We start from the raw sequence: 13868 nt of genomic DNA, 5'->3' as shown, positions 1-13868 counted from the left end.
TACACAACATACATGACATTTATGGCATAGGGACATATAGGTATTTAGTACTGATACATTTGTGACATAGGCGGTATTCAAATATACAGTACTGTTACCCCTAGATCCTGACAGAGTATATACATATGATGGGGAGGGGACTGTACATTAGGAGGGGGTGGGTGGGTGGGAGGGAAATATACATACGGCGGGGAGGGAATATATACATGCGGTGGGGAGGAGACTGTCTATTAGGAGGTGGTGGGGGTTTTGGGCATTTACGGTGGCCAGTTTCGAATTGCAGCCTCCCGTAGGTGCTCTTTAAGAGCGGTTTTGAATGTGGGCAGGGATTCACATTCCTTTACAGCTTTGGGTAGGGCGTTCCACATTGTTGAGCCGAATCTGGGTTTAACATGATTTGTTGAGCTTCCTCTGGTGTAGTGGTTGTGGTATTCACTGACCTTTGGGAAGTATTTTGACATGTACATGGGCACCCCGGTCGTATAGTGTATCTTGTAGACCAGGCCCATTGCAAGTTGCTGTACTCTGTCGTCTACTCTAAGCCATCCTAGGTTGGCAAAGTGGGCAGGGGTGAGGTGGGTTCTGGGGTTCAGGTCAAGTAGTAGTCTGACCAGTTTGTTTTGTGATGTTTGTAATTTTGTTTTAAGCGCCTTTGAGGTGCTTTGGTACCATGAGGTGCATGCATAGTCATAGTACCCTTGAATGAGTGCTCCTGCCAGAGTCTTCAGGGTATTCTTGTTTACCAGAGAGGAGATCCGGTACAAGAATCTAGTTCGTTGGTTGACTTTTTTTATTACATTGGATGCCATTTTGTCACAGGAAAGATTTGCCTCTAGGATGGAACCCAGGTAGGTAATTTCGTCTTTCCTTGTGACAATATTGTCACCCACTGTAACTGAGAATCCGTCGGTCTTGCTGAGTTTGTTATTTGAACCGAAGAGAATGGACTCTGTTTTGCCCATGTGTAATGATAGTTTGTTATCAGCGAGCCATATGCAGATTTTGCCTAGTTCCGTGCTGAGGGTTTTTTCAACCTGCAATTTGTTCTTGTCAGAGACCAGCAGGGCTGAGTCGTCCGCAAACAGGAACAAGTTGCAGTCACAGGCTGACGACATGTCATTTGCATAAATTAGGAAGAGTAGCGGTCCTAGTATGCTTCCTTGTGGAACACCACAGCTCACTGTGAGGGGGGGGGATAGAGTACCGTTTACCTCTACCATCTGTTCTCTCCCCTCCAGGTAGGATTGCATCCAGCTCACTGATAAGCTATCAAAACCAATTGCTTTTAGCTTGTCCATTAGAATGGAGTGATTGACAGTGTCGAAGGCCTTTTGTAGGTCCAGCATGACCATGCCGCAGTATTTGCCCGCGTCCACCTCTTGTTTGATGTGGTCGTTCAAATAGAGGTGGCATGTGTCAGTGGAGTGGGACGTTCTGAAGCCAGATTGGAATTCGTAGATTAGATTTTTTTCCGCCAGGTACTTTTCGACCTAATACATTTTTCAATCAATCATTCACACACCGATGGCGGAGGCGACCATGCAAGGTGCCAACCTGCTCATCGGGAGCGATTAGGGGTTAAGTGTGTTGCCCTCGCCGAAATATTGTATCTTAACCCTTTAATCGCCAAGGATGAGTTAACACGTCATTCTCCGCCATGCGTAATCTGCCAATGACGCCGTAACACGTCATTGAGATCAATATTTCAAAAATCTGTGATGGCAATCATATTTCACCCGCGGAGACTTGAGATCTCCTGTTGATCTCCTCTCAACTCTCCAACGGTTCAAGAGCGCCATCTGGTGGCCGATCGGCGGATCGCCCAAACGGCAAACCGGAAACAGAAAGTGGTGCTCATCCAAATTCGTCCGCTATAGCTCCCGGGGCTCCATCTCGACACACTGGATAATCAATCGCTCGCCCTAACTCAATAAACAACGTTATTTGGACGTATATAGTATTATACAACCTGGAAATGGTTAATCTAGATCAACATCCCATAATAGGAAACTTTCTACTCCAAGCTGATCGCCCAACGGCCCGAGGAGACTGGGGTAAGTTTCAGCGTTTATTATTACCGTGTTCGATACAAACTGCTCTGATGATCATATCACCCACACTACATGAATCATCTAACGTTGGCCACGGAATTATAAACGACCCCCCCCCCCCATCCGGTCAACATCAGATGATGAGTAGTAACTTCTAGAAGCACGTACATTTGAAATTTTTTATCTGGCGCCGATCGCTATCAAACTGTATTTGATCATCAATATAATGCATTTATGGCTATAAATCACGTTCTGCAGAATGCTGCAGAAAACGATAAAAACATATTTATACTTTAGACCATATTTTAGTATGAAATTTAAAAAGTGATAGCCCTGCAAAGAAGGGGAACATCTCCATAGACTTTCAACAGTGGCAGGTAGGGGTATATGATCAGAATAACCCCTGGCAGATAAAGGGTTAATATGTTTTGATTTCTGAGAGATTGGCACCAGCCTCCTGTGGGCAGTTGTTAGCAATGCTAGTGCAGTCAATGCGGTATGAACACAATTCTCTCAATATTGCACAAACTTTTCAAACAGTTGTATTACTACTATTACTACAGCTTATATAACTTCTGTAAGTGGAATGGCTGGCATGCCATATTCAGAGGAACGGTTTCACACCTAATGGACTGGGACAAGCATTGTCAATATACACTAACAGGGGGCTGTTCTCTGAATCAATTGTTTTTTAAATGTTGTACGAGGGTGCCTGGTAACTTAAGCCATCATTGGAATAGGCTTCTAAGAAATGTTAGAATACCAAACTACTTACTGCAATGTAGTAAACTTTAGCTTTTTCCACAAGCTTCCAGTTCTCCTCCATGTCCAGATGCTTGTCTTTCTTATAACAGTTAGCAGCTGCTAGGTTCGCTACCAGAGACCTGAAAGAAGAGCAAGAAACAGATGAGGTAAAATGACATCTCTGCATGTATTTATTTCACAGATGAGCAGAGATGATTAAGAGAGGCCGGAGCACAGGGTCACACAGCCTCACACTGTCAGAGCAGTTTGTGGTTTGGTGCCTTTCTTAAAAGGGCACTTTGGCAGCAATGGTGCCGACCATAAATGCAAATACTGCCCACCCGTAAGGAGCCGTTTTCTTTTTCTTTTAACCTCTTAACACATTGGTTGCCAACAACGAGATTTCTCGTTATTGGCCGCCATGCGTTGGTTGCCAATAACGAGATTTCTCGTTATTTAATCGTTATTTCTTTTATTAGCGATATCCATTCATTTTTCATCCTTTATCATTGGGAATGGCTCTGAGCTCGAAAAGGGCAAATACCGCCCCCTATCGTCTCCCGGATGGTAATGCACATCATTGGATTGGATTGAGTGAAAAAGTGCATCAGAGAAAAACTCCAGTCCAGGGTTTTCCCCATCTCTGGCAAGCAGTGTCTGTTACTGAGGCTCGGAGCAGCGTTTCGATTATGCGTTTCGGACTAAAACGTTGGATCAATAAACGCGATCAATATTTGGAATGGCGATCAGGAATTAGATTCATCTTTTTGCAGAACATCTGATATGAGGTAAGGAATCTATGTTACCAGTTTTGGGTTAACACTTTGAGTGCCAGCAGGGGAAGCCAGAAATAGGCGCTTGAATGCCAGCGCTGTAGTCAATGGAGGGCGATCATATTTGCGAACGCATTAACTATATCTTAAATTATGGCTATGTGTCTAATACGTCAATGACTTGTTTCCAGTCTGAAAAATCGATTATCTTATTTCCTGATCAGCACACACACACATATGGGACACGCTGAGATATAGGTGAAAAGAGCTCTGATTATCCCAAGACTGGTAAAATAGATTCCTTACCTCAGATCAGATGTTCTCCAAAAAGATTATTCCAATTCCTGATCGCCATTCCAAATATTGATCGCGTTTATTGATCCAACGCTGGGTACTGGTAACACATATTCCACGCTGTTCTGATGGTCTCCGGTTACATGCCTGACAAGTAAAATGTGGAATCCGGACTCTTTTTTCCCCATCCATTACATTCAGTCCAATCCAATGGGTGCAGTACCATCCGGAGAGACGATAGGGGGCGGTATTTTCCCTGTTTGAGCTCAGACAGATCCCCACTGGTAACGTGAGGCTAGATTGATGAAAAATTTATGGAAATCGATAATTAAAAAAATAACGATTAAATAACGAGATTTCTCGTTTTTGGCACTCAACGCATGGCATGAAATAACGAGATATCTCGTCGTTGGCACTCAAAGTGTTAATCAGAGTTGTTTTTCACAGATTTCACAACGTGTGTATGTGTGTGGCGTTAGGCGCGGCACGAATAAATTATTTTTCAGCCCGCTTTTGTATCGTGCATAAGAACACAAATACTCTCGATAATCTAGCGTTTATTTGAAAACGATTCATAAATCAGCCGGAAAATGTATTGTTTTGTGTATTCCAATAAATGGCAATTTTCGCGGAATTTCTCTGAAATTACTAGAACTCTCCGAAACTATACTCGTATTCAAAACGGTATACAACGGAAATGTACTGATGAAAAAACAATCCGTTTCGTACATGTTGACTGCAAGCAAGTCATTGATAAGCGACTGGTGTATTAGACACATAGCCATAATTTAAGATATAGTTTAATCGCTCGCAAATGTGCTCGTCCTCCCATTGATTAACATGGTGGCATCCAAGCGATAAATCGTCATATCCGGCTGGCAACCAATAACAGGCAGGCAGAAAAGTTGGCATTTTTTTTAACTTAAAAAAAAAAATTACTTGAACTTGAGGACTGCATACTTTTCAAAGCTTAGCTTTATATTTATAGCACCTGCATGAGCCTGGTCTCGTTTGAAAGTTAACATTCTGAAGTTATTAATGCAAAAAAGGAAAATCACTTGTTAGTGCTAATGAAATAGAGTAACAGAGGTCTGAACAATTTTCTTTAGTGGTTGCAAGATTCCATATTCCAGCATAGAGGTATGAGCTGAATTCTTTTTTTTTTAAACTTTGCCCAGTCAGCTGGTTCTTTTAGCGTTTATCGCTTTTTCTGGTCAAGTATGAGCGACAGAAACAGGTTGAATAGATCGGGGGAAAGACACTGAGAAAATACGGCGAGTCCGGGAGTCGAACTCGTGTACCCCAGATCCGTGACGCGCACGGTTGTCCCCGACGCCGAAATAGCGTCCGAGGTACGCGGTGAGCTACTGGAGCTCCCCTTGATGAGCTGAATTCTTATGTAGTACAGGTCCAAATTTGATAAAAATTGACGCAAAAAAAAAGAAAAGAAAGCTTTCCAAAATCCATTTCCACATCCACCGCTGTGCGTTCCAGTGATGGTGCTGATAACAGACACAACACCACCGCCCCCCCCCCCCGTCACCTGTTGTCTCCAGTGATGGTGCTGATCACAGACACAACACCACCGCCCCCCCCCCCCCCGTCACCTGTTGTCTCCAGTGATGGTGCTGATCACAGACACAACACCACCGCCCCCCCCCCCCCCGTCACCTGTTGTCTCCAGTGATGGTGCTGATCACAGACACAACACCGCCCCCCCCCCCCCCGTCACCTGTTGTCTCCAGTGATGGTGCTGATCACAGACACAACACCGCCCCCCCCCCCCCCCCCCGTCACCTGTTGTCTCCGGTGATGGTGCTGATCACAGACACAACCCCCCCCCCCCCCCCCCCCCGTCACCTGTTGGCTCCAGTGATGGTGCTGATCACAGACACAACCCCCCCCCCCCCCCCCCTCTTGTCTCCAGTGATGGTGCTGATCACAGACACAACACCGCCCCCCCCCCCCCCCCCCCCTCTTGTCTCCAGTGATGGTGCTGATCACAGACACAACACCCCCCCAGCCACCTGTTGTCTCCAGTGATGGTGCTGATCACAGACACAACACCGCCCCCCCCCCCCCCCCCCCCGTCACCTGTTGTCTCCAGTGATGGTGCTGATCACAGACACAACACCCCCCCCCCCCCTCCAGTCACCTGTTGTCTCCAGTGATGGTGCTGATCACAGACACAACACCGCCCCCCCCCCCCCCCCCCCGTCACCTGTTGTCTCCAGTGATGGTGCTGATCACAGACACAACCCCCCCCCCCCCCCCCCCCCCCCCCGTCACCTGTTGTCTCCAGTGATGGTGCTGGTCACAGACACAACACCGCCCCCCCCCCCCCCCCCCCGCCACCTGTTGTCTCCAGTGATGGTGCTGATCACAGACACAACACCGCCCCCCCCCCCCCCCCCCCCGTCACCTGTTGTCTCCAGTGATGGTGCTGATCACAGACACAACACCCCCCCCCCCCCCTGTTGTCTCCAGTGATGGTGCTGATCACAGACACAACACCCCCCCCCCCCCCCCCCCCCCTCTTGTCTCCAGTGATGGTGCTGATAACAGACACAACCCCCCCCCCCCCCCCCCAGTCACCTGCTGTCTCCGGTGATGCAGGCGGCGCAGGTCCCTGTGGGCTCCTCATCTTGTTCGTAGTAGTGGGCATCAACGTGGGCCTCCTCTGCCTTCTTCTTCAGAATCTCTCCAAAGTTGTCGTTACCGATGCAGCCGAAGAACGTGCCCACCTTATGGGGCTCCTGGATCATCCACTGCAGAGGACGGAACAACAATAGTTATCAATAAGTCCATGATGCATTCTGCCTGTGAACAAGTTACACTGAGCATCCATGTGGTCTTGAGTCAAGAGAGTTGACTCACCTGAGCGATCTTAATAGAGTTCTGTGTGGCTCCCCCGGCGTGGTACTCTACTTTGAACTTCTGGACAATCTCCTCAAATCTGAAACACAGAAAGCTGCCAAGTCAGAATAGTGCTGGTCAGGAGGAGAATCTAGTAACAGAATAGTGCTGGTCAGGAGGGTCACAGGAGAATCTAGTAACAGAATAGTGCTGGTCAGGAGGGTCACAGGAGACTCTAGTAACAGAATAGTGCTGGTCAGGAGGGTAGCAGGAGACTCTAGTAACAGAATAGTGCTGGTCAGGAGGGTCACAGGAGAATCTAGTAACAGAATAGTGCTGGTCAGGAGGAGGGTAGCAGGAGACTCTAGTAACAGAATAGTGCTGGTCAGGAGGGTAGCAGGAGACTCTAGTAACAGAATAGTGCTGGTCAGGAGGGTAGCAGGAGACTCTAGTAACAGAATAGTGCTGGTCAGGAGGGTCACAGGAGACTCTAGTAACAGAATAGTGCTGGTCAGGAGGGTAGCAGGAGACTCTAGTAACAGAATAGTGCTGGTCAGGAGGGTAGCAGGAGACTCTAGTAACAGAATAGTGCTGGTCAGGAGGGTAGCAGGAGACTCTAGTAACAGAATAGTGCTGGTCAGGAGGGTCACAGGAGACTCTAGTAACAGAATAGTGCTGGTCAGGAGGGTAGCAGGAGACTCTAGTAACAGAATAGTGCTGGTCAGGAGGGTAGCAGGAGACTCTAGTAACAGAATAGTGCTGGTCAGGAGGGTAGCAGGAGACTCTAGTAACAGAATAGTGCTGGTCAGGAGGGTAGCAGGAGACTCTAGTAACAGTAAACAGGAAATGAGTCTTCTACACACAGCTGAGAACAGAAAAACGCCTGTCTGTACAGACTCAATAACATTATTCAGGTTAGTTAGTGTGTATACTATACTTAACTGCAATCTTGAATATTTTCTTCAATCTATCCTGACAATCTATAGGCTTATGACAGGGACATTTACCAACACACCTCTTTCTCTCTCTGTAATGCACACACTCTCTGTAACGCACACACATTATACATAGCCTTCACTCATATACCCCCCCCCCTCTCTGTCTCTTTCTATCACACACACGCATCCACATAGGCTTCTCTGTTTGCATGCCATGTTCGCACACACTTTCTCACTCCCTTCATCTTCCTCTCACACACACACTTACATCCACGTGGCCTTCTGTCCACATAGCCTTCTCATGGTTTGCATATCATATCTATAACTATATCTATAACATAATTGTCTGGTCGGGCGGCCAAGTGGCGCAGTGGGCAAGGCGCTCGCCAACGCAGGATATGCTGGGTTCGAGGCCAGCTCTCGGCGTTGCTACCAGCTTGGCTGGTCGTTCATACTAATACAATTGGCAGTGTTAGGGGTGGGAAAGCTGGTGGGTGGGGATTAGACGTTGTGGACGGCGACTCCTACAGGTCGGTTGGTGCGCCTGTACAGCAGAATCAGGAAGCAACGGGGGCAGCGTGAGCCTCCCACGCGTTACTCCTCGCCGCTGAGAGATCGCGCTGTCTGGTGAAAAGATGGGACAGCTGCCTCGTGTACTGGAGGGGACACGTGATGCAAGGCTTGGTCCTCACTGCAGCCGACCAGTGGGAGGCATAGTCTAGCAACGTTCGAGACAGGGGAGGGGAGAATTGAAGGGAGAATTGGCGAGGTGAAATTGGGATGGGAGAAAAATAAGGAGAAAAAGTGGATAAAAAATAAACAATTATCTGGTCTGTATATCAAGGTACCACTTAGATTTGTCTACTCTCTTATATAAATCCTTTGTTAGTTTGTCATGCTGGAGAGATGTAGGATAAGGCTTCATTGCTGTAACCTAGGTATCTATGTTAGATTAGATTCTAATGTATTGTCATTATACAGCACAAGTACATTACAACATGTAATTTGGTTGGTAAACTCCTTAATCAAAGACTCTGTTATCAGCCTCCATGAATAATCTGGTCAAATGAATCTACAACAGTGTCCTGTAGATAACAGTCTATAGGTTACACTACAGTGAAACCTATGATCAGAATAGTCATTCATTCATAGTTACATTTTCTCATTCGGGTCTAATTTCTAGATGGTGAAAATTCTTAATATATATATATTTTTTGTGTTGGCCAGCAGGGGGCAGCACTGTGATTTTCAGATCCACCATACAAACAGCATCCAGTTTGAATCATTTACCAGTCTTATGTAATACTACTGCTGAGGAGTCCCTTTGATGCTCATCTGAGGCCCCAAGCGCTTCTAATTGTTACGCAATCTAGCAGCCCCATCGGCCAAAACACAGATAAGTGTGTGTGTCTGTGCGTGTGTGTATATACCGTATCTGAATCCGAGTGTGTTAACGTGATTGTGTGTGTGTGTGGGGGGGTCAGGACATTAGAAACCACCAGCCCTACTGCTGCTAAGGTCCTGAGACTCAAAGCAGAGGTTGCTGCAAAGAGAGAAATGAGAGGAGAGGAGGAGAGTGTCTCCATGTGGCCACAGCGCTTAATGGTTCTGTTCCAGTTCCACTGGTTCTCAACCAGGGACCCTTGAGGGGGTTCCAGGGGGTCCCCAGCTAAATGAGAAATAGTTAAAAAAAATATATATATTAAGAATTTTCACCATCTAGAAATTAGACCCGAATGAGAAAATGTAACTATGAATGAATGACTATTCTGATCATAGGTTTCACTGTAGTGTAACCTATAGACTGTTATCTACAGGACACTGTTGTAGATTCATTTGACCAGATTATTCATGGAGGCTGATAACAGAGTCTTTGATTAAGGAGTTTATCAACCAAATTACATGTTGTAATGTACTTGTGCTGTATAATGACAATACATTCGAATCTAATCTAATCGAACATAGATACCTAGGTTACAGCAATGAAGCCTTATCCTACATCTCTCCAGCATGACAAACTAACAAAGGATTTATATAAGAGAGTAGACAAATCTAAGTGGTACCTTGATATACAGACCAGATAATTGTTTATTTTTTATCCACTTTTTCTCCTTATTTTTCAATTTTTCTCTTATCCCAATTTCTCCTCGCCAATTCTCCCCTCCCCTGTCTCGAACGTTGCTAGACTATGCCTCCCACTGGTCGGCTGCAGTGTGGACCAAGCCTTGCATCACGTGTCCCCTCCAGTACACGAGGTAGCTGTCCCATCTTTTCACCAGACAGCGCGATCTCTCAGCGGCGAGGAGTAACGCGTGGGAGGCTCACGCTGCCCCTGTTGCTTCCTGATTCTGCTGTACAGGCGCACCAACCGACCTGTAGGAGTCGCCGTCCACAACGTCCAATCCCCATCCACCAGCTTTCCCACCCCTAACACTGCCAATTGTATTAGTATGAACGACCAGCCAAGCTGGTAGCAACGCAGAGAGCTGGGCTCGAACCCAGCATCTCCTGCGTTGGTGGCGAGCGCCTTGCCCACTGCGCCACTCGACCAGATAATTATGTTATAGATATAGTTATAGATATGCAAACCATGAGAAGGCTATGTGGACAGAAGGCCACGTGGATGTAAGTGTGTGTGAGAGGAAGATGAAGGGAGTGAGAAAGTGTGTGCGAACATGGCATGCAAACAGAGAAGCCTATGTGGATGCGTGTGTGTGATAGAAAGAGACAGAGAGGGGGGGGGGGTATATGAGTGAAGGCTATGTATAATGTGTGTGCATTACAGAGAGTGTGTGCATTACAGAGAGAGAAAGAGGTGTGTTGGTAAATGTCCCTGTCATAAGCCTATAGATTGTTATGGAATAAATCAACTACAGTAAGCCTATAGATTGTTATGGAATACTGGACTAAATCAACTACAGTAAGCCTATAGATTGTTATGGAATACTGGACTAAATCAACTACAGTAAGCCTATAGATTATTATGGAATTCTGGACTAAATCACATTTAACACAAATCTACTCAAAACGGGGTCCACGGCCTAATGTGTGGTGGGGACCTTGACACTAGAAAGGTTGAAAACCACTGTTGTAGACCAATGATTTGCTTGCAAGGCCTGTTTGAAAATATCCAAATTGATAATGAGGTCACTGGAGGGTGTGTGTGTGTGTACCTTGCCTTCTTCGCCTCACCTATTAACCTCTTCCGCCCGTGCGGTCTGCCGGCGGACCGCAAATTACATCGCGTCATAAATCAAGCTCAGACTGTCTTGACAAAATTATCGTTTAATTCTTCAAATGTATTCAAGTATAAACATCATAACCATGTCACAACAGCAGTTATAATGTATATAATCATCAATACGTTAGTTTACCAATAGGTGTTATTAGTTCGATAGTTTTCGTTTTTCTGTTGTTGTGATAGCGAAAGTCGGCCATTTAGAAAAAGTGACCATCTGTAATTGTAGTCATTTTGACACCATTTTGAAGAGGACATCCAAAGCACCCATTCAAACACACATTCACACACAGACGGCAGAGGCAACCATGCAAGGTGCCAACCTGCTCATCAGGAGCAGTTAGGGGTTAAGTGTCTTCCTCAAGGACACTATGACACGCTGCCCGGGAATCGAACAGGGAAGGCGGGAACCTCCGGATTACCTGACTACTGCTCTACCCCTGCTCTGCTGTCGCCCCTGCCCCGGGTGGCGGGGGTTACGTTGGGATGTTGCTTTTCAAAGGAAATGTGGAGTAGGACGCCCTATAAAAATACATTCTTGTACGGAGTGACCAGCACACAGGGGGGGCAGAATACAATACCCTCAGACCCGACTGGCTCTCACACAATCTGTACAACATACAAATAAACGGAGTGATTTTTTAAGGTCTTACAAGGCGTCCCGAGTTGTTCCTCGCGTCGGGGGTCTCTCTTTGAGTGGAGTTATACTCATCTCTTTTGGCCCTTCTCCCAAACTTGTATGGGGTTGTTTAGAATACTACGTCTGCACAGCTCCGTCCATGCACAAAGTCCCACCCAGTGAACCCCCCTCCGTTTGCGTGGTGAGAATTATGACTTTTCCTCTCCTCATCCCCGTAATGACCTGGTCCTCGAGTCCGTACCGGCCCCGGAATGTAAACGAGTGACGGAACTGAATCTTCATTCTTTCTGTCTGGTCGGGTGCGTCATCACTGGGGCATGCTGTGCTACACTTGGCGCGAGCCACGTCTTTCAGCCGGGGACGCGTTTGTCGTCGAGGTGGCGTGAGCCCTGGAATGTTACAGTTGGAAGAGAGAGTTCTGTGTGGTTATGCTAGACGCGTGCGTTCTGTTGTGTGTGTATTTATAGCAGGGCTATTGGCAAGCGTTTATGTACTTAATTAAGTTTGAGTGAGGCTGCACCTCTAATCCACACCTTCAAGCACCACCAGTGGGGCTGCTGAAACATGAGAAGACAGACACACAGCCATCAAGAGCTGCATGAGCACTAGATATAACAAGGGCAGTATGAGGTGGAACACATGCACTGATGCAGTGACCAAATATATATCTGTAAAGAAATGGTGTCTTTCAACACCATTAAAAAACAATCGTTCAGCGACCTCTTAACCACACTTGACCACCAGTACGAGGTACCAGGACGAACGTATTTATCCACAACAGCCATCCCACGTGCCTACACCCGTCTCCGGAGCAGCTGAGCACACTTTTCCCTCACAGCACACCGGCGTACATGTCACTGAATTTCCATTTAATAGACACAGAATGGATCCCGGTATCCAAATGCCTGCAAACATGTTTTTTGCCAGAGGACCACACCACCACTAACGTGGCCGATGCTTTGCAGGAGCTCTGCATGAATGGGGCTTAGATGAGGCCAAAGTGTCCCGTCTCACGACCGAGGGTGGAAGCAATAGAAAAGCAGCTATTGGTAAATTAGGCTGTGGCCCTAGTTGAGCTGCTTTGAACACAATCTGAACCTCGCTGTGTCCCACACGGTCGACAAGATGGAAGAAGTGCGCACAGACTGTGCCCTGGGAGTTTGTTGCGTGAACAACGGAGTGTTTTCTCACAGCTGGAGAAGGAGAGCTGAGTTTGGGCCTCCCTCCCAGAGCTCTCGCCGGCGGCGGTGAGTTCATAAATATAAGATGGATCTTTCTTCACCCCGTGGAGACATTCAGGTGTCGTAGCAGCAACAGGAGAGGGAGAGGAGCGGTACAGGCAGGATGATAACAATACAATATAAGAAAAGTCTACCCTGGCCTGTACAAATATACAATACTATATATACTACTTATTCTACCATGGTATAAATAAACAGATTATCAATAAATACGTATAATGAATACATAAAAAAAAAAAAAATGCGTATACAAGTATTATTGAAGTGAATGTGAATAAATAAATAAATGAATGATACATTGTGGATTTATCTTCGCCCACAAACAGTACAGCGCAACTCACAGGGGCTCCAAGCAGATGATGGAGAGGATGCTAGAGCAGAGGCAGGCCATCAATCCTGTTCTTTCAGACGACCGTAAAGCCAACGCGAGCCTCACATGGCAAGACGAGGATGTTTGATGAACAAAGCGCCGAAGCCAGTGAGCGAGTTCACCAGCATTCTGTCTGGCGAGAGTTACGTCACTGCATCATCCCCGAGAAGGTGAACATGTTGGTCTTCCTGGCAAAGAACATGTAAAGCACTGTCGCCAATATTCCAATTTAGTCTTAATTACATTTTCTTTTTTTGTGTATGCTAATTGCACTTTACAGCCTTTGGGTCTCATTCCCGAACGGATTTACGACCAAAAATGTCCTCTTAGGCAGATTTCTGCCCATTTAAGACATACCGTAATTCCTCTAATAGTGACCTGGGCTTGTATTTGCTTAAACTGTAGCGGGTACCAGGCTTTTATTAGGAGGAGGCCTGTATAAGAGAGAGGCCTATATTTCTAATTTTCAAACAGATCATAATGAATAAATCAACATTTTGTGTCAGTTTGAACCCAGTAAAATGTACTGGGTTCATTTATTGAAACCAAGTACTGTATGAAATAGTAAACAGTGCAATTACAGGTGGTCACTGGTCATTTCAACGTTTTCAAAGTGAAATCAAGTAACTAGCTCAGTATGCAGCTCAGTATATTAGTAACCCGGCTTGTATTAGGAGGCCGGCTTATAATTGCTTAGCTCAAGAGCGCACCCGGCCATTAATA

At 46.3% G+C, this 13868-nt stretch overlaps 1 protein-coding gene across 3 annotated transcripts in view; it reads right to left on the bottom strand.

The window, feature by feature from the left end:
* Positions 1–13868, bottom strand: part of adka (adenosine kinase a) — a 47180-nt gene that overhangs the window by 10717 nt on the left and 22595 nt on the right. For all 3 annotated transcript variants that reach the window (XM_084322214.1, XM_084322213.1, XM_084322215.1), the window contains 3 exons: positions 6740–6818; positions 6458–6630; positions 2827–2935 (listed from right to left, as the gene is read on the bottom strand). In XM_084322214.1, coding sequence (XP_084178340.1) covers positions 2827–2935; positions 6458–6630; positions 6740–6818 — 361 coding nt within the window. The remainder of the gene's footprint in view (positions 1–2826; positions 2936–6457; positions 6631–6739; positions 6819–13868) is intronic.

The sequence above is a fragment of the Notolepis coatsorum genome (assembly GCF_963971535.1).
Source record: "Notolepis coatsorum genome assembly, chromosome: 9".
NCBI lineage: Eukaryota > Metazoa > Chordata > Actinopteri > Aulopiformes > Paralepididae > Notolepis > Notolepis coatsorum.
The sequence above is the reverse complement of the archived record's forward strand: the minus strand, read 5'-3'. Positions and strand labels throughout refer to the sequence as shown.